Source organism: Melozone crissalis, unplaced genomic scaffold (genome assembly GCF_028551555.1).
Source record: "Melozone crissalis strain CALT ecotype California unplaced genomic scaffold, PUWL_Pcris_2 ptg000002l_1, whole genome shotgun sequence".
NCBI lineage: Eukaryota > Metazoa > Chordata > Aves > Passeriformes > Passerellidae > Melozone > Melozone crissalis.
In genome coordinates, this window is record NW_026535780.1 from 23,659,026 (window position 1) to 23,680,209 (window position 21,184).

Below are 21,184 nucleotides of genomic sequence, written 5' to 3' on the forward strand. Positions count from 1 at the left end.
TGCTATCTCTTGGTTCCCTTTGGATTAACTCCCCAGAGCCACATGCCTGCACAGCAAATGACAGCCGTGGCCACGCTGGCAAGCCCTGCCACAGCCAGTGCCAGCCCGTGTTGGCATCCAAGCACTAATTGTGGGCTTGGTTTGTATTTCTGTTTGGCTTCATCACTGAACCCAAACAGGAGGAAAAAATACGAGGTGTGCCTTTGTTTTACACACAGGAATAAGGAGGTTCTAATTATTCACAGCAATCTGTAGAAAATCCATAAAAATCAATCTTCCTACTATGTAGCCAAATTTGATTGCACAATAAAGCTAGCATTGAAAAGGTGTCTAATAATGCCCTTTCAACTACATTTTTCAGGTTAACCTTGGATTAAACCCCAAAATAGCTGATGTAATTTCCAGCTGGCTTTCCCAGTTAAGCTTTAAAAATGGTATGAGGTAAATTCACAACTATGACTCTGTCTTCAGCTGGAACCAGCCAGAAGTGCACTTCTTGCTGTTAAGTTCTGTATTTAGAGGGAGAAGCTGTATTTTATTTAGCTCACAGCATGCCAGGAACAAGCTTCCCTCAGCAGCCTCCCAGCAGTGCAGCCAGTGGGTGGTCCCAGGGCACAGCCCCTGCATACCTCCAGAGTGCGTTGCTACTCAAAAAGCACCAGCAGCTGCTTTTCCTTCAGAAAACACAGGCAGTGGAGATCACGGCATGGAAACCCACTTTCTTCCTCTGTTATTGCATGGCAGCATGAGGGTGCTTGCCTGGAAAGTCAGATTTATGTCCAGCTCCATGCTTAGAGAGAGGGGCTTCAAAGCGCACCGCAAGCACTGCTGAGGAGAGGGACAGTGACACTGCACGGGCACAGTACCAGTGGGGAGGTGGCACCTTCTGTATGTGACAGTGACACTGCACGGGCACAGTACCAGTGGGGAGGTGGCACCTTCTGTACGCTCTTCTGCAGGGCTGCAGCAGAAAACGGCACTCAAGGATCAGCATGACAGGAGAGCTGGTGAGGGGATCTCATTCCTAGTCCAGTGACTACTTGCAAATATGGAAAGGTCTCAGATCCAGAGCTGTTGAAATATTTTATCTCATGGCCATGAAATGAGAAATACCATGAAGCAAGATGGTGGAATGGGACTCACATCTCACATTTCTGAGGAAGGAGCCTCTCTTTTGCATTGGGCTGTGATGGCATATCCCACCTGGAACGAGAAGGGCAATGACTCAGAGGCTCCCTACGCAGGGCCCTGTGCCACACAGCATAAGGCAAGGAGTACCCAAACCCACAGCAGGGAAGGGCACTGAGTCAGCATCCGTGGGATTGGGAAATGTGGGGATCCCTGCGTGCAGGGATTGAGTGGGAGGCAGAGGAGCCCACATGAGCAGTGCCAATGGCCACCGCTGGCACACAGGGCAGCAGCCAGAGAAGCCAGACTGCCCAGCCATTGCCCAGCCTCTGCCCTGAGAACCCCAATTCCCTGCTCTCCTCCTGCCAGGGGACTCCTGCAGCGACATCTGTAATAGGGCAGGCAAGCCCCCAGCCTGGAGCCCATCTCGGTGCCAGCACCTCTGCCCAGTGACCCTGGGGAGGGCCACAAGGGACCCAGATCCCACACTGTGGGGTGGCAGCCACCACCCCGGCCTGACAGCCAGGCCATCAGGAACACAAGCTGGTTCCTTCCTGGGGAAGCCAGTGCAATCACCAACGTAAAGGAAATACTTTTCAACAGAGTCATAGTGGCCCACATAGGCATGATTAGCTTTGGGTGCTGAAGAAAAGCAGGAGGATGAAAAGCTGGGACAAAAAACCCAAAATCAATCCAAAAGAAATGCACAGTAGTAAGCACAGACTTGAAACTCCATTCCTGTGGGCTTTATAGTGCTTTAAAAATATTTAAAAATTAAGAGATAGTGTTCCATTGGTCAGGACAATTTTATTTTGAGGTTATTTTCCTTGCAAAGGGGTAAGTTCCACTATGAATTAAAAAAAAGGTCAATATTACAGAAAATTGGTTTATTGTAAACAAAGTATAAAGTACAACGTAAGAAATGTGCAAATCTTTAAAGTAGTCACAAAAAGCAGATCTAATACACTATTTTCAAACCATTCACTTTCTGATATGTGTCCTCAACATAATATGATAAAATACAAATAGTGAAAATAGATGCATTGTCACAAAAGCCGGTTTAAATTCTAGGCTGGTCTTTACTGCCTTGTTTTCTTCTCTGAATCACAACTTTCTAATTTAATACAATATATAATATATCCCTTTCAATTTTAGCATAAACTGCCTTTCAAAGAATAACACAATCAAGAAGCCTAAGATTCTTGGTTTTCCTCTTTAATCAACCAGAGTAGTTTACAGCTACCAAGTTTGTCTTCAAGGTGCCTGTTATCCGCTCATGACAAGCGCAGTGAGGAGGTGGAAAGCAAACCATAAGCAACACAAAAGCAGAAGCATCATGCGATGCCCAGCTACAACCAGCTGTAACAATCACAAGGTTTGCCAAAGCAGCTGGGAAAACATGACAAGCTAGTAACGATTCAGAAATGTTCCTGCCCTTTGGCTGCCCATGCACTGCCCCTGCATGCCCATCCCAAGCCCCTCTGGACACAGCAGTGTAAAGCTGGGTGTGTTAACCACCTCATGCAGAAGGAGATGTCCAAAGTCTCCAGGAGTCCAGCACCAAATAATCGATTACGATGGGGCTGGAGAACAGTTAGGAGAAAAAGACTCCTACCAAGCAAAGGTGGCAGAAGTAGCAAAACAGATTTAGATTATCTTACGCAGGTGGGTCCTGGGCTTCCAAGCCTGTGCCTGAACATTGCCGCTGTCCTTATCTGTGCCTACTGAAGACAGACAACTGAGAGCTAGAACTGGAGTTGGTCTCAGGCATGAGCAGCAAACCCTCAGAAACACTTGCATGGGACTGGATCTAGAGCATACACAAGTGATTTGCAAAATTGAAAACTGGCACAATGTGGCTGCTCTGCTCTAGAGCCTTCCCTTTCTTTCTCTCCTCACCAGTGCAAAAGACAGTCGCTATTCCAGTCAGCCACTGGTTCTCCCAGCAGCATTTTTTGTGACTGAGCGCAGGCTGCCTTTGCCTCTCCGTACTGCTGTCAGCAGCCAGTGCGGGAGAACCACAGACCGGGAGAAAAAGCCTTTTTTCAGCCAGCCCATCCCAGCAACAACAGTTAATTCCACCGTCTTCAGATCAAGTCCTTTCACTGGGCGGTCGCAGAGGCTGGTGGCACGGCCACATCACTGAGCTTGCTCACTTCCATCTGCCAGTTGGGTAATTTCTTCGCTGACAAGTGGCGGCGCGCGTGCTTCGTGAGGTGGTCGCTGCGCATGAAGCGCCGCTCGCACATCGGGCAGGCAAACTTCTTCTCGCCGGTGTGCGTCCTGCGGTGCCGAGACAGTTCATCAGAGCGGGCAAACCTCCTCTCGCAGCCCTTCCAGCTGCAACTGAACGGCTTTTCTCCTGGAAGGGATAAAGTACAAAGGGAAAAACCCAGTGAGTACTGAGCAATAAACACCGCTGCCTGAACTAGCAGGATTTCACTTAATTGGCTGGAAAGTTTCTGTTAAGGCATCTGAGCCAAAAATCTAAGTAAGCATTATACACACAAAATGTGGAAAATTGTTTATATACTAACATTTAAACATGCTGATTCGCTATCTCCAAGGCTAAGTAGTATGGGTAAGGGATTAAAAAGGGTTAAAGGTTAAAACCTCTCCAGAACCAAATTGTTTGAAATGCTCTTCACATCTCAAGACAGCTGATTTTAACACTCAGCTCCGTGTAAACTGCGGATAATGATGACTCAGCACGCCCAAAACTCCCCTCTGAAGCGCAGCCTGCAGTGATGCTTTATGTAACTGAGCAGAAGTGCACTCTGAGCCTCTGAGAAAATACATGGAAGTCTTTCTGCTACTGCAGTTAAGGGCTGAGCCTGGAGAAGTTACTCTAGAATAACCAAGGCAGGAATAGTTTGGAGTGGATTCTCACATCCTCTCATAAAACAATCTCCAAGTTTCACCCACTTCTGGCAAAGGCATTCCTGAGGAAAAGCCTACTGAGGCATCTTTAACTCTGGAAAGCATACTCCTTGTTGGGCAAGGCCTTGCTTCCACAGATGCATTACTGAACACCTTCTGACCCAAAGTGAGTCCAGCACAAACAAAGTGCTGAGTCAACTTCCCCTCAGGGAGACTTCCCGTCAGAGATCAGGCAGCTTTATAGTGCACGCTGGCAAAAAGAGTGTTTCTTTGCTGGCCCACCATTTGTTCAATAAACAGACCCAGAAATTGCTACAACTATAACAAGCTGTATACACAACCACAGTTTTGTACATTAGATTTTAGCATGCAGCAGCAGTAACCAACCTGTGTGCGTTCTGACATGAGCCTTCAAATGGGAGCTCTTGAAGTACGTTTTCCCACATCCTGGGTAGCTGCAAATGTGACTTCTTATTCTTGAAGAATCAGCCTGAGGAGTGGTTTTTGCTGTAGAAGGTACAAAGCCAGGAGCGGGGGCAATGGGAGAGAGTCTCGTGCCGTTTGGACTAACAATGGGAGCCTTTGTGCCCGGCACGACTGGCTGGGGCACAACAAACATGACGGCACCCTTGGGAACCTGGGTGCCCATGAAGACCATGGGCTGACAGAGGGCGGGCTGCTGGCTGGGCGCGGCGCCGGGCACCACGGCCGTCACAACGCCGTTGTTCGCGGGCAGCGGCACCATCTGGCAAATCACCGGCACAGGGGGGGCCCCGCTGCCTGGGGCAGGGGACGGCGGTGCCGCCCCCGCTGGCTGCTCCGCTGGCTCAGGAACAGGCTCCTCCTTGCTCACCGAGGGCTTTGTCAAGGGCACGGGAGCAGCAGCTGGCTCTGCAGTTCTTCCCTCTGCCTCGGACAGTTCGCTGGCCTCAGCGCTGGCTGCACTCGGCGCCTCGGCGGAGCACACTGAGGGCTCCTCCTTGGCCTTCGGCCTCCTGTTTGCTGCCCTCCAAGCACTGTCCTGGTACTGGAGCACACTGGCTGCTCTCACAGGGCAGGTTTTGTGGTCACAGAGCTGGGCATCAGCCGTGTGGCGGATTACACTCGTCACTCGAGCTTTCAGAGGCCTGGCTGCTGGAGACCTCTCTGCTTCTCTCTGAGGTGTGGCCACAGGAGGCTTGGCAGCCTCGGGCAGCGCCTTGCCCAGAGGATGGATCACCTGCGACATCTCCAAGTCAGAAGGGCTGTAGGGAGGGGTCAGGCACTGTGAGGGAGAGAGAGACACAGTTAGGGGGGGATGCTAACACGACATCACCACATTAACTGTTAAAAACAAGAACACACACACACAAATTGGAAAACTTACAAATGCTGGTATGGCATTGAAGTCTGCTACTCCAGGAAGCAAAGCCTCGTCACTTTCTTCTGACATGTCAGATGCAGGAGTTATAGGTCTCATTTCTGCATGTTTCTTGAGGTCTGATTTCCAGTTGCAACTCATAGAAATAAGGGCTTCTACAGCCTCATAATCACTTTTTTCAGGTGTATTGTTCCAGAAATACTTCATATCTCTCTGTTTTTCAGTCATCATCTCCATTTCTTACTCCTGTTTTGGTTAGACAAAAGAAGAGAAACTTTAAACCTGATGCTAAGTTTGAGTATTTTGCAGCTGCCTGTAAGAAGGCATTGCTAAAAACAAAAGGGGCAATGTGAACAAGGTAAATACATTTCGTGTACCTGTATTTTCCTGCCTTTCTTATTTATGTAATATTTTTTCTGAAGCTGCTAGCGAGGAAATCTGACCATGACATGAAAATTATATAATTATTTGAGACAAAAGAACTACTCTGGATCTTAAGTATGTTGAAGTTATTCCACACTGCAAGAGCTGTGTCTGAGAACTTAAGAAAAATCTTCACACCCCCCCAAAAAAGTAAATCAGAGCTTCCTCCACCATCCCACCCTCCTTCTATTTTTGCTTTGGAAACACACAGCCCTCGGGACTGTGCTTATTTTGGCATATGAGAAAGGACGGCATTTGGGCTGATTCACATTTTCTTCGAAAGGTATTAGCAACAAAAAACGTTCTAGAAAATACTCAAAGGATCTCTCTCACACACACACACGTACGTGCAAGGGAAATCACCTGCTTGGAGAACCAGGACACACGTACACAGACACACGTACACTGACACACGTCCGCACCCCCACACTGTTCATTACCCGCCCGGCCCTCACGCAGGGCTGTGGGCGGGGCTCAGGCGCGGGCCCCGCCCCCGGCTGTTGGGCGCGCGCCACCCTCACCTCAGCGCACCCCGTCGGCCGCCCCCGCGCGCACCGCCCCCGTCCTCCCCTATTGGTTTCCCCAGAGCCGCGCCGGGCGCCCATTGGTCCGCACCGAGCAAGGCGCGGCCCGGGGCGGGGCACCTGAACAAAGCGTGATCGGGCGCCGCCGCGCGCCGACCTTTCCCCCAGTTCCCCCGCGCGGCGCCCCCGCCTCCGGCGCGCGGCGGCGGCCGGCTGTGAGGGCGGGCGGGGGAAGGAGCCCGGGCGGGAGGAGCCGTCACCGCGGGCGGGGGCCGAGCTGGGGTCAGCGCCGCCACACCCGATGCCTCCCGCCGCGGGGGAAGGGAAGGGAAGCGAAGCGGCGACCCTGCGGGAAGCGGGTTACGGGGGCGACGGTCGGCTCTTCCCGCAGCGCCGCTCCGCTTCCCTGCCGCCGCGCCGCCCACCCCGCGTGGCGCCGGGATCCCCCCGGCTTTCTCCTCCTCCCTCACCGCTGCCACCCGGTACATGCAGCCCCCGAGGCCAGCGCCCGCATCTGGTCGGGCACGCAGGCACAAGAGGCTGCATGGCGCCGGACCAGCGCTGCCAACAGGTTCTCGGCGGCTCCTGTTCCTCCCGCGGCTTCTCTCGCCGGCTTGCCCCGCGGAGGGCTCTCCACGCGGGCGGCGCTCCTACAGCCCACCCCAGCAGCTCCAGTCCCCCACCGCGACTCAGCCCCTCCAGCCGCTGCCCTAGCCCGACCTCCCGCCCACCGTCCCTCCTCTCAGGGGGTCGCTCCCGCACGTGCTCCAGGGATCCCCATGCCGCACCACCCCCGGGGACTCCCTCCGTCCCAGCCGCCCGGACCCCCGGGATGCCCGGTTCGCTCACCGGAGGAGCCGAGCTCGCCCCAAGGTGCCGCCGCCGCTCTCCCGGTTTTCCTCTTTTTGTTCGCCGCTCCCCACTCGGGCGGCGGCGCCCCCGGGCCCGCGCGCGGGGGGGTGGGCGGGGCCCCGGCCGCCCGCCGGCCAATCGCCGGCAAAGGTGTGTGGGGCGGCGGCCAATGGGCGCCGGGCTGCCGCGCGTGATCGGCGGCCGCGCGGCGGCGTGGCCGGAGTGTCAGCGCGGCGTGTCCCCGGCGGCGGCTGAGTCAGGGCGGCCGCCCCCGCCCCCCCGCCGTGCCCTTCCCTCCCCGGCATCCGTGTGGGAGCGGCGGGGGCGGCCCGGCGCTTCCTCCTGCATGAGGTCACACGGCGGCAGGGGAGGGAGCCGCCTCCCCGGTGCGGCTCCCCGCAGGGCTGAGGTGAAGCGGGGCCGCGGGCGGGGGATGGGGGGGAGAGAGCGGCGCGGTCGTTCCGACCTCTTCGGGCCTTTCTGGCCCGTGCCCGTGGCTGGGCGCGCCCGGGGGAGCCGCTGCTGTGTCCCGCCAGCACCCTCGGGGTGGGGGAGGTCGCTGCCACGCGTCGGGACCACCCCGGTGTGCACCGGCACTGCCCGTGCCAGCCCCGGGCGCCGCTGCTGGCGGGAGCCGAGGCAGAGGCAGCGTGAGGAGAGCCCGGGCGGGCCGGTCCCGCGGGGCTCGGCCGTGTCTGCCCGCGCTGCCTCCGCGGCCGCTGCCGCCCGGCGGCTCGAACAGCTGCGGCTTAGCGGGGTCACTGCTGATCGCGGTACCCCGCGGGCTGCGGCGCGCCTGCAGGGCGGGAGCCGTGTGAGCCGCTCTGCTCCATGCAGCGTTTAGGGCGGGCTCTTTCCCGTCAGAAAGCTGTAATGAGAGTTGAAAGAGCGACTGTGTGTGTCAGGAGCTGAGAAGCCAGATCCAGGCCAGGCTGCAGCTGTGACTGCTGTTGGGCTCTAGAAATGCTTAGATGCTTCATTATGGTTCAATTTCTTTCCTCCTGCTTATTTAGCCTCACTTAAGAGATTTCCCCTCCTTCTTCTCTTCCTAAGCAGTCCAGCATTGTTTGCGTTTTCTTTCTTTTTTTTTTTTTTTCTTTTTAACACCTTCTTTGCCTTAGTCTTCCACAGTAAGACCAGTTATCCTCAGGCCAGTGGGCCTCCTGAGCTGGTAGACAGGGACAGGGAGCAGAATGGACACCCTTCAGTCTAAGGGGAAGCAGTCAGAGACCTGCTGTGCCACTTAGATGCTTACGAGTCCATGGGACTGGATTGAACTCATCCTAGGGTGATGAGGGAGCTGGTGGAAAAGTTCACCAAGCCTCTCTTCATCATTTATCATCAGTCCTGGCTAACCAGGGAGGTCCCACATGACTAGAAGCTGGCGACACCCATCATCCACAGGAGGGCCCAGAAGGTGGATCCAGAGAACTGCAGGCCTGTCAGCCTAACCTCAGTGCCCAGCAAGGTTATGAACCAGATCATCTTGAGGGCAGTCGCTTGACACATACAAGACAGCCACGGGATCAGTCCCAGCCAGGATAGTTTAGCAAAGCCAGGTCCTGCCTTACCAACCTGATTGCCATTTTATGACCAGGTGATCTGCCTAGTAGATAAGGGGAAGGTTGTGGATGTAATCTACCTGGACTTCAGGAAAGCTTTTGACTCCATGTCCCATAGCATGCTCCTGAAAAAGCTGGCAGCCCATGGCTTGGAGAGGCAAGCTCTTCTCTGGATTGAAAACTGGCTGGATGGCCAGGCCCAGAGAGTGGTGGTGAATGGTGCTACATCCATTTGGCAACCAGTCACCAGTGGTGTCCCCCAGGGATGAGTGTTGGGCCCAGTCCTGTTTCATGTCTTCACTGATGATCTGCATGAGGGAATCCAATAAATTTGTGGATGCCACCAAGTTGGGTGAGTGTCAGTCTGCTGTGGAGTAGGAATTCCCTGCAGAGGGATCTGGACAAGCTGAATCCATGGCCCAAAGCCAGTGGTAGGGAGTTCAATAAGGAGAATTGCTTGGTCCTACACTTTTGTCCATATAACCCCATGCAGCACTACCTGCTGTGGGCAGCGTCTGGAAAGCTGTGCAGAAGAAAAGGACCTGGTGGTGCTGCTCAACAGCTACTGAACATCATCCAGTGTGTGTGCCCAGGTGCCCAAGAAGGCCTGTGGCATCCTGGCCTGCATCAGCAATAGTGTGGCCAGCAGGAGCAGGGCAGGGTCCCTCCCCATGTACTCAGCACTGGTGAGGCCACACCTTGAGTGCTGTGTGCAGTTCAAGGCTCCTCAATTCAGGAAGGACATGGAGCTGCGGGAGAGAGTCCGAAGGAGGACAGCTGAGCTGATGTAGGGTCTGGAGCACCAGTCTTGTGAGGAGCAGCTGAGGGAACTTGGGGTGTTTAGCCTGGAGAAAAGGAGGGTTGGGAGTGACCTTATCACTCTGTAACTCCCTGAGGAGAAGTTGTAGCCAGGTGGGGGTTGAGCTCTTTTCCCAGGCAGCAAGCAGCAGGATGAGTATTCAGCCTCAAGTTGCCTCAGGGGCAGTTTAGGTCGGACATTAGGAGGAATTTCTTCACTTAAAGGGTGATTAGGCACTGCAGTGGGCTGCCCAGGGAGGTCCTGGAGTCATCCCTGGGGGTGTTTAAGGAAAGGCTGGAGGTGGCACTCAGTGCTGTGGCCCAGTTGGCATGGTGGTGTTCAGTCAAAGGTCTCAGATGCCTTTTCAAACCTAATTGTTCTGTGATTATGTCATTCTTCCTGTCCTTCCCCTTTTCAATGGTGTCACGCTCCTATTCTTTCATTCTGCTTAATTCTTCCCCATGTCAGCCAATCCCAATTGGCAGAAGGGGTCTGGCAGCAGGTGATGTGTTCCTGTAACCTGCTGGAACACAAGGAAACAAGAAACATCCAGAGAGTTTAGTTATGCCTGAAAGAGAAAAAAAGACCCAAAACAAAGAACAAACAAACAAAAAACACAAAACAAACAAACAAACAAAACCACAAAAAACCCAAACCAACCTGCAAGAAATGAGCAGTTGCTCCAGCCTGAAGATAAAAAAGGATATAAATATTGCAGAACCTGACCATAGATGTAAGTAATTTAAAGTAATACTTGATAATTTCACACACATGTATTGACAAGAGTGGTAAAGTGGTCATTTTATTCCCAGGAATACACTTTTAAATTTTACTTATTTATTTATTTATTTATTTATTGCTTTAATTCCAGTATTTCAGCTGATACATTGTATAGGTGGAGTCTCTGTTATTTGGCTTCACCAGTGGTACCCCAGACACATCTGATGGGATGTGCTCTCCTCTGTGCCCCCTTGCACCAGGCTGCCAGTGGTGGGATCCCTTTCTCCTTGCTCCTACAGCTGCCACAATTGGCACCTGAAGGAAAGCCATAGAGGGAAACCTGCATCTCCATCCCCTGTCCCTGCTGTGCAGCCTGGGGATCTGCCTGACTTTCTGACAGGTATTATAAGATCCCTGCGGTGCCTGCAGGGAAACACATTGGCTTGACTGCCTTATCTAGAGGGAATTGCCAAAAGAGAATTCACTTCAGGATGATCCAAACTCCTTTCACTACTAGCAGCAAATAGTTGTTTGCAAATCACTCCATTGGATCCCACATCTCTGGGTGGAGAAAGGAGAGTGTGTTTACTGTGTGTTTCACACTGAAAGCAACGGGGAAAAATGTTGATAAAATGGTTGCTTGGCTCCCAGAACATGCTGTCCTTTGCCTGACGGTGCTACTGTCACACAGGGCACAGCTGGGGAGAGAGCTCCTGCCTCACAAATGCATCTGCCCTGGCTGAAATAAAGGTTGTGGAACAAATACTCAGTAGTTCTTGGTGAAATTCTGTGTTTGCTGTTTATGGCAAGTTCTGTCGTTGTTGTGATTGCAAGTTGTTTTATTTAAAACATTCCAAAATCTCATTTGAAACAAATTATTGCCACTAAAACTAAATCTGTAAAAATTGCACCAGCCAATGTAATAAATCCACTCACAAAACTAATAGTTTCTCTGTACATTCAGAAAATTGTCACTTTTTCACTCTTATTTGCATGTAATGCATATATACAAATATTTTACTGATACATAAAGAACTTTAGTGTTAAAAATCTAGTTTACAACATGAAGAGAAGTCTGTAACATGAACTACTGTCACAATTTTTGGTTTGCTTGCTATGGCAACATGTTGAAGGTGTGTGCTGGACTGTTGGAAGAAGTTACAGTGATTCCACAGTAATCTTCTATAAGTGAAGTGCTCTTTGGAGGGAATGCAATTATTTTAATGTATAAAATGGAAAGGTGAAATTAGCATAGTGATGTTTAAGCTTGATCATGTGCATGTCAGATTTGTCATAAGGGTGACTTTCATCTTTGTAAATACTTTGGAGTTTTGTCCATATCTGTTTGTTTATGTGATGTGAAGTGAGTTAGGATCCAACACTGACAAGTACTTCTTGACTCTGCTATGGTGTGACCACGAGAAAATAAAAGGCTGACCTGCAATGGCAGCTCATGCTTCAGGTGGCCTGTTCTGTTTTGTTCTCTTCCCACTCTTACTTCTCTCTGCCCTGTCCTTGCTTTACCTCCTTGCCCATCCTCCTCTTGGCTTCCCAGAAAGCCATTTCAGCTCTTTGTTGCTGTGGGTGCTGCAGGATCGCCCTTGCTGCCCTGGCACCCCTTTCAGCAGTGATTCTCCACAGGTCCTCTTGGCTTGCCTGTCCCAGCTACCAATCTCATGTGCCCCTGGCACACACCGTGTTTCTTAATACCCCTTAGGGCACCTTCCCTTCCATGATGTCTGTACTGCTTTTGCTCCATGAAAGCCTCTCCCTGTGGCCATTCCCAGTAAGCTGCACTTGCCAGAGCCTGCTCTGCATCACTTTTGGCCATTCAGATCCTGCTGCCTCCTCCACCATTTCTGGGTCCTCCCTAATGTATTCCTCCTCCACTGACACCTCCAGCCGCTGATGTTTCCAGCCCTGCCTCCCCAACTGCCCTCTTTGCTTCTTTAAACCATCTTGTTTCAACTTTAATTTCCAGAGCAGCCCTCTGCAGCCACGCCTCTCCTCAGTCTGCTTGTCTGGTTGCTCAGGCAGCCTCTTGCTCATTGTGCCCTGTGGGAGATCCTTCTCACCCCCGGGCTCTGTTCCCACCATGTCAATGCTTGTCTGCTGCTGCTGCCATCCAGGTGCAGGGCCTGCAAGTGTTGTGTTGTGCACTGACCAGCTGCAGTCAAAATACACAGAAAGACTGGGCTTGGACTGGTAGGTCAAAAACCTGTTGTACTTCCCTTCCTTTAGGCCAGATCTCCAGATGAGTTCTGGGTTTGGCAGGGACTATAGGCTCTGGAAAAGAGACTGCCTGGTGGTGTGGGGGATTGGGATGCAGGTGGGGTGAAGGACTTTGTGAGAGGGTGGAGAGGGGGTTTGCTGTGCCTGTCCTCCCCAGGCAGGCTCGACTGTCATCTCAGTGGCATGTCCTGTGGCTGTGTTGGTAGCAGCTGGCCTTGGCTCAGGAAAGAGCAGTCCTCAGAAGTGAGGAGACATATCAGTTTCTTGACTCCCACAGTCCACAGGAATTTGGTGTCCCCCCAGAGACCTCCAGTCCCTTCTAAATGCACAGTCTGGAGCCCTGTGTGTGTGTTCATACACTGTATCTTCTCCCCCTGCTCTGTGCTCTGCCTTTGAATTACAGAGCAGAACTGTCAAAACCACCTCTCCCAAAAATAATCTCTTGCTTCAGAGGCTGGAAAATGTGACAGCTCATTTTCATATGCAGAACGATGCAGTGGGTGTCTGAAAGCAGCTGAGGCTGAGGGGGTGGCCGAGGACAGGCAGCTCTGAAATGGCAGCTGGGAACATGAGAGGAAGGACGGAAGGAAGGGAGCAAATGAAGAACGGGGAGGGGGCGGAAGGAGGGCCGGAGGCAGCAGACAGCAAGTCCAGGCCATGAGAGGGTTGTACCATGGGGCTGTTCTTTTCCCCCTGTCCTTCTACTGCTCCCGTTCAGTTATTGAATTAGAAAAGTATCTCTGCTGCTACTGACAGCAATTGCCAAGCTTGATATATCAGATAACTGGGGAGAGGGAGCATACAGCCAGCAACAAGACAGCTTGGTGCTTTTTTTGTCTCCTTTTTCCTTCTTCTTCATGCCCCATTTTCCTCACATATCCTAACCTTAAGAAAAATCTGTTTCATCCTGGTTCTTCAATTGCTGATTGGAATACCAAGTGAAAAACAGAACTTGTCATTAAGATTTCAGTTTATGGGTTTCACTGTGCTTTACCAGTCTGATTGCCAGATGGAGCAAATCCTGTTTGCCTGGCAGTGCCGTGTTCCTCCCCAGCTCTGTGTGATACTCACCCTGGTTTCTGTGTACGTGCATTTTACAGATTATTGCTCATGGCCCTTTGTCTCTGGAGCATTTGTGGCCATGCCTGAGTCACTGCAGTTCCAGTCCTGCTGTGCCTGCTCAGTGGAAGGATTCAGAGGCTGTCAGCAGTGTTGATGTTTGCACTGCTGCCATAGGAGACAGCCTCATGGGATCAGGGGAAACCCCAAATATCCCTGGTGAAGCCAAAGGGCAGGTGAGAGAAACTTCTTTTTGGCAAGTGAGCTGTTTCCAGTGAAGTTGATCTTCTCTGGCAGCACTGGAAGCAGCTAAAGGATCACTGTCAATTCACAAGTATTTTCCCTTCAGTTTCCCAGAGAAGCTGGGAATGTGGTTTTATGCCACCCAGGAGGAAATGTGTGTTTCTTTAGGAAGATGTTTAGGATTTTGACTGTTAAGCACTTGTTGGTTATTATGTATGCCTCTTACACTACATCTTAAGTTTAAATTTCCAGAAGACCCACTTGTCCATCCTGCAGGTCATAGAATGGTTTGAGTTGAAAGGGACCTTAAAGATCATCTGTTTTCAACTGCCCTGCCAGGGAGGGGCAGGGACACCTTCCCCTAGACCAGGTTGCTCAAAGCCCCATCCAGCTTGGCTGTGAACCCTTCCAGGGATAGAGTACCTTATTTTTCTAATTGAAAAGCTAAATTGTCATGGGATTGGGACAATAAATTAGAAAAGAAAATTGGGAACACAGCTAGTAATGTACTGGCCAGCTTTCTAACTGGTCTGGGGGCTGAGGCTAAGTCAGGTGAAACTACAGTCTCCTGAATCTCACCCCTCACGTCAGAAAAACAACTTTGTTATCTGTGGCTTATCTTGGCTTTGGCATGCAAAATTAAGAAGGTGTTTTAAGTTGTTCCTTTATCTCTTTGATTTCTACCTACAAATAAGCAAGAGACATTTTCCACTTCTCATGTCAGGACATCAAGGCGTATTTTTTACTTCTGATGAGTACATATTTCACATAAGACTGTAGGACAGATGGCTATTTTAGTCAGCACAGAAAGAACCCAGGTAAGTAAATGATTGCTTCAATACACACTAAAAATTGTGAGAGGTTTTATACTCAACTGTTTCAGTGCAGGATTAGGTGGTATGCCAACAAGAACTTTCCTTGGGTCTTGCAGCTCTGTTTCTTCTGAGGACACTGTACAGGATGGTTGGTCCTGCACAGCTACAGCCCTGCTTCCATCTGTCTTTTTGGAAGGTGAACCAAAACAGGAGTCTGGTCAGCTCAAACCAGCCAAGTCACATACTCACTGGGTGTCTCGACCCAAGAAATCCTGGAAGTCCAGTGGCAATCAGGAATTAATATTGGAATGATTTGTTAATTCCTTCAGTGCTTACTATTTCCCTTCCCATGGTGTGACCATGTGTTTATTTTTGTTTAGTATCTTGTGTGATCTTTCTTCACTTGTGCAATGCTGGTGGGTTTGTTGATAACCTCCAGTGAAGTGCAACACTGCTGTGTCACATGGAGTTTGTCATTTCACAACAATACAGGTACCTTTGGAGAGCTGTGGAAGAGTGAGGCAAAGTGACATTGCTTTTGTTGCAGACAGAGCTTGGAAAATATCAGAAAACACAACAGAGAGTGTTTTCTGCTTGAGAGGATAACATACAGGTCTGTACATTTCACCACTCGGAAAGGCATATTTAATATATTTCGAGTTTTCTCAGTGTCATGATTGATTTATCTATTAAGTATAAAACTTAAATGATCGATTTGAATTTGTGCTATCAAAAATCAGTTACTTAGAAGCTGAACTGTCAGCCAGTAAAATGAGAAGCAGACAGCCTGTAAGCATTGCTGAATAAGCTTGTGTAGCTAACAAAGCCACCTGTTCCTGCTATGATCAAATAAATGTTTTTCCCAATGGAAGTGTTAGAAACACATTTGTGTCCTTTTCCTGCCAAAACAGAATTTGCTTATTACACTGTGACCTAAAGGCTGCTTCATTTTAAGATGATCTGATGGGCTAAATCCTAAATTGCCATCGTAAAGGTATGAAGGAGATGAGGTGGTGGTGGTTTGGCACGTAGCACTATAATATAAAAGTCAGCAGGGACACTTTGCCTTTTTTCCTAACAGGAATTTCCAGACCTCCCACTATAGGTATTGTCCTGGCTTGGCTGGTATAGAGTTAATTTTCTTCCCAGAAGCTGGTACAGTGCTGTGTTATGGATTCAGTATGAGAATAACATTGATAGCATGCTGATGTTTTAGTTGTTGCCAAGTAGTGCTTCCCCTAAGTCAAGGACTTCTCTGTTTCCCATGCTCTGCCTGGAGGGAGCACAGCCAGGACAGCTGAACCAAACTGGCCAAAGGGATATTCCAGACCATAGAATGTCATACTCCCACACCATGTGGGACCTGAGCATGGCATAAATGGTGTGGAACAAGGGGTGGAGAAGGTGCTGGCATTGGCTGCAGTAGAGTTAATTTTCTTTGTGGTAGCAGGTTTGGCCTGTGGTTGGGATTTGTCCTGAAAACAGTGTTGATAACACAGGAACGTTTTCATTATCACTGAGCAGCACTAATACAGAGTCAAAGCCTTTTCTGCCTCTCACCTCATGCCCCCAGTGAGGAGGCTGGAGGAACACAGAGAGCTGGGATAGCTGATATATATCCCAGCTATATATCCCAGAGGGATATCCCACGCCCTATGGATCATGCTCAGCATATTAACGTGGGGGAAGAAGGAAGGGGAGGATGTTTGGAGCAATGACGTTTGTCTTCCAAAGTCACCATTCCATGTGATGGAGCCTTGCTTTCCTGAGGATGGCTAAACATCTGGCTGTCCATGGAGAGGGGTGAATGAATTCCAAATTCCTTGGTTTGCTTTGTTTGTGTTCCTATTAGACTGTCTTTATCTCAGTCCCTGAATTTTCTCATTTTTCTGATTCTTTTCCCATCCCATTGCCAGGGAATAAGCAAGTGGCTGTGTGGTGCTTCGTTGCTGGCAGGGCTTTAGCCATTACATGTATTTTGATAGAAGTCATGGGATCTAAGGATCTTCTTTCCTTTAAATCTACCTTTAATTATTTTTGGCCTATTGATTAATTTAATCTTCATATGACAAATGAGATAGAGATGTTAATAGCTCCCACAGTGTTAATTTATGAATGTAATACCCAAACCCACTGTGTACCTCTTAGTTTATATTCAAACAAACAATCTCTAGATAGGAAAATTAAAGTGAAAAAGGGCAGGTAGCATGCCCTTCATCTGATACAGACTGAACTGCATCCAGTTTGGCCCCCTGAAGCTGATACACTCCTCCTGTATGTGTCACAGGCCTTGAGCTCTCCCATGTCCTGCTGCTGTCTCTTGCCAAATTCCTGGCTCACATACCACACCCTTGGCATCATGGTACAAAACACATCACTGACATGCTGTTAAGCCACCCACTTGCCATTAGTAATTGATTTCCTTATTTTTCTTAAGATTTCACAGGAATTAAGGCAAGGGGCACACTTGTGAGACCTGTGGAGATCAAGGCCTTGTGTTTCATTTAAAGACACATCATAAGAGCCACACCTTTGCTGCTCACATAGTCTCTTAGCAGCAATATAAGGACTAAGCAATTCTACTTTAAATCTTTAAAACAAGAGCCTTTGTGAAAGTCAGATTTGGTGTTCCTCAGTGCAAGTATCTCCACTGTGAGCTCAGCTGGCATGTGGGGCTGCAAGGACATAGATCCCTCTTTATTCTCCCAATGCACAATGTGCAGGGATGGTGTTGGCTTGGTCAGAGACTACAGGGAGGGAACCCTGTCAGTGGGGTTGCCCTCATGACCAGAAAAACTTGCCCAAAGATTTTCATCAGTCTGCAAGATCCTAGGTGTAGCTGGGATCCCAGGTGTAGCAGGTTATGCATACCAAACCCTGCATGGCTGCCAGCATCCATCTGCTCCCTGAATTCTCCTCTGTGTGTCTCACTTGGCTCTTGCAGCTCAATTTTGGGAACACACACTTCATTCCTGCAGCTCTGCATGGGACATACACACTTTGGTCTTGCAGCTCATTGTTGGAGAGTCACCTCACTCCCACAGCTCATCCTTGGTCCTACAGACATCCCACTCTATGGGAGCCACAGTATCCTGATTTTGGCTGGTATACAGTTAATTTTCTTCCCAGGAGCTGGTACAATTCTATGTTTTCAACTTAGGATAAGAATAATGTTGATAACACACTGGTGGTTTAGTTTTTGCTAGTAGGGCTTGCAAAAAATCAAGGGGTTTTCAGCTTTCTGTGTTGTGCTAATGAGGAGTTGCACAAGAAGCAGCAGGGAGCACAGCCAGGACAGCTGATCTGAACTGGCCAAAGGGATATTCCAGACCTCAGAATACCACATAACTGTGGAGAATTGTCTGGAAGCTGCCAGTCACTGCCCAGGGGTGGGATGGGTAATGGACAGGGGTGGTAAGCTGTTGCACTATGCATCACTTGTCTTTCTTGGGTTTATTTATAGCTCTTTTTGTTCCCTCCCATTACTATTACTATTATTATTATTATTATTAATAATAATAATAATACTAATACTAATAATAATAATAATAAACAACTGTTGTTATCTCAACTAAAGTGTTTTACCTTTTTTTCCAATTCTCTTCCTCATCCCACAGGGTGGGGGGAGCAGTGAGCAAACAGCTACGTGGTCCTTAGTTGCCAGCTGAGACAAACAGTAAGAAGAAGAGGAACAGTGTGAGCCTTGTTTGAGGTGACATGCACAGTGGCATCCTGACCTAATGGAAGCTTTTCTAGAAGAGGGACTGTCTTGTCTATAGTAGAGAGGATACATTTTTCCAAATGGATTTGTGGTGCAAACTGGGTCCATGTAGCTGGTTATGGTACCACAACTCTGCAGGGCCTGTGAGTGATGTGTTGGCATTAAAGGGCTGGCAAGCAGCCTTCTGAAGAGCTCATCAGCCTGAGCCTGCCTCTGACTGCTGTTGCCTGGTCCAAAGTCTCCTCTCCACGAGGGGAGGAAGGGACAGTGGATAAGGTCAGTGTCTGAACGGGTGTAGATATGTGGGCACACATGTGTTGCAAAACAGCCATGGAAGGCTCTTGAGCATGGAGAGAACACAGGCATGGGAAGGCAAGGAGGCCTGGGCAGGTGGGCCCTGTGCTGACCTGTTCCCCTTCATCTTCTCTGTAGGTACAAATCATCTGCTCCAAAGGATCCTTGTTGTCTGCAGCAGAGAACTGAGCCAGTTTGCAGTGTTTGACCCTGGGCCCACGATAATTCTTGGGTTTCAACAGCAAAGTGTATATAAGTGTACCCAGAGTCACTATGGGTTGAGTTCATTTAAGATTAGGTGTTTATAACACAAGCATCTGGTTTGTATTGTCAGTGAAGTGCTAATAAATATAAACCACCAGGTTCAAGCAAGTTATGTTTTTCCCTGATGTGGAATGAACTACATTCGGAGCTCTGTTGACTCCATCTCCCTGATGATAATGGAAACCTGGGCAGCAGCCTCAGTGGGGGACTCTGCAAAGCAGGTGGGGTGAGGTGGATCCCACCACAAGCCCACAAGAACCATCAGCTGGGCAGAGCAGAGTCCCATGCAGGTACAGTGGGAGCAGGTCCAGGTTGTGTGCTGGCTGTTGGCGTGCAGGTGTTCACATCCACCTCTGCAGCTCAAACATAGCACACACCACCCTTTGCTGCCAGGGGACCTGGGGAAAAACTGAGGGGAGAGAGGAGACACTGTGATGGGCACTCAGATTTAGAGAAGTTGAAAAGGCTGAGGGACTTGCAAGGGCACCAAGGAAGCAGAGAAGAAGGTATGGTGTATCTATTGAGATGGGGCACATAGAGGAGAGTTTCAGATCCTGTAGTTAACCAGGTCTCACAGAGCAGCTGCCTCAGGGGAAGCTTGGTTACCTTTATCCTGCACCAGAAGCCTCCACTGTGCCCATTCCCCCTGGATGTGCTGCACAGCATGGCAGCTGTCATTGCAGCTTTGCTCTGCTGAAGGGCAGTGGCTCTGTTCCTCAAGGTTTTTCAGGAACGCGCTTGTCCATTGTGAATCTCTTCTTTGGTCCCTGGCTCTGTCTCTTTGGGTGAAGCTGAAGGACTGATGTAAAAAGCTTCGTGATCCCTTTGGTTATCAGTTCAGTTTTCACAAGTATATTTTGTATTGAAAAATAATTTTAAAAGTCAGGAGACAGCCTGTGTGTAAGTAGCTCCATTCTCCCAGGAGAGAGTTGACATTAATTTCTCGCTACTTCCAGGAACGTTTGATTTTGTAAAATGCTTTTTTTTTTCTTTCAACATTTCCCTAGTATCTTCCTGTTTCTGAGTTAGCTTAAGGTGGGTTTTGAAGGTAAGCTCTATTTCTACACAAAGAGAATTGACTGAAAATGGACTGATGTGTTCATTTACATCACAAACTTTCAGGAAGCCTTTTCACAGGTGCTGTTGAAAAGTTACTGTTTTGCAGTAGTGGAAGGACAAAATGATTCTTGCAAAATACTGTTTCATCTCCCTTTTTTCAGGTACTGAAAATGCAGATATTGGACAGAAATAAAGAGGGTGTGATTCTGCAGCTCTTGATGCCAGTGCAGTGAACTGGCATCAAGAGTAAAGAGCAAGGACTAAAAGGCAATGGGAAAGAGATGTCTACCAGAAGAAAGCTTGCATCTAGTTGTTAGTTTCCAGAAGCTAACAAGATGCTTTGGTTAGTTTAAAGATGCCTTAGTTAGTTTTGAGAAGTTTTCAAGATGGTTCTGAAGACCATCTTCATATATTTGATGGCGCCAGATGTAAAAAAAACCCACTGATGTTGTAATGTCTGTGTGTACACATGTGTTTGTTTTGCAGCTAGAACAGTTTTAACTATCAGAAAACTGTTACATCCTGCTCTGTGCAGTCAGGGTCATGCACTCACCAGGAACAGTCCTCAGAGCCCCCCAAAAAAGGGCATTCCCAGCATCAGTGTGGGTGTGGGAGGAAGAGAAAGCAGCAAGTGAGGGTCAGGGGGTTCTTGTGCCTGCAAAAGGCTTTGTCAGATAAAGTGAGTCACATTTTCCACACTTTTATTCTGCTGGTGTGTTCATTCTTCAGCTGCACAAACCTGGATGCCCTGGTGGTGGATGCCGCTCTCAAGGGTCCTGCTCACAATCAGTGAGCACTGTCTGGAACCAGTGCTGCAACATGAGTACAGGAAAAAAGGAGAAAGGTGGAAGCCCTTTGGGTTCCTTTGTCCTCAGGAAGCTTTACAGTTAACCTCAAATTCAGGTCAGTCTCATGAGACAGTGAATGATCTAAGCTGTAATTTATCTGGAACGTGTAATATCCGTAACAATTCTCCAGAAAGTTTGGCCTGCTGTTTGAGCTTCAGGTTCCCAAGACTTCCTGCTTCTGGTGAAGTCCTGGGAACTCCTAAAGCTGGTGTGACACCTCCTTTTCCTCCACCCCAGTGTTTTGTGTCCTGTGTGAGCTGCATTGTCACATATTGTCACCCTGTCACAGTTTGGGTCTGTTTCCATAGGCTCAGTTAATTAAAAGCTCAGATGTCATTTAAAAGCAACTGGAGGAGTTGCTGTCATAGAAAAATCAGTGTTGTACCATCCTGGTCAGCACA

The 21,184-nt window shown here is 49.4% G+C and overlaps 1 protein-coding gene across 1 annotated transcript; it reads right to left on the minus strand.

Moving 5' to 3' along the window:
- Positions 1-1,915: 1,915 nt before the first annotated feature.
- KLF10 (KLF transcription factor 10) lies at positions 1,916-7,248 on the minus strand. The gene is made up of 4 exons (XM_054280425.1): positions 7,165-7,248; positions 5,375-5,614; positions 4,396-5,272; positions 1,916-3,490 (listed from the first exon to the last, which is right to left on the minus strand). The coding sequence occupies exons 2-4, from the start codon at positions 5,603-5,605 to the stop codon at positions 3,231-3,233; spliced, it is 1,368 nt and encodes a 455-aa protein (XP_054136400.1). The 5' UTR covers positions 5,606-5,614; positions 7,165-7,248; the 3' UTR covers positions 1,916-3,230.
- Between the last annotated feature and the right edge of the window lie 13,936 nt (positions 7,249-21,184).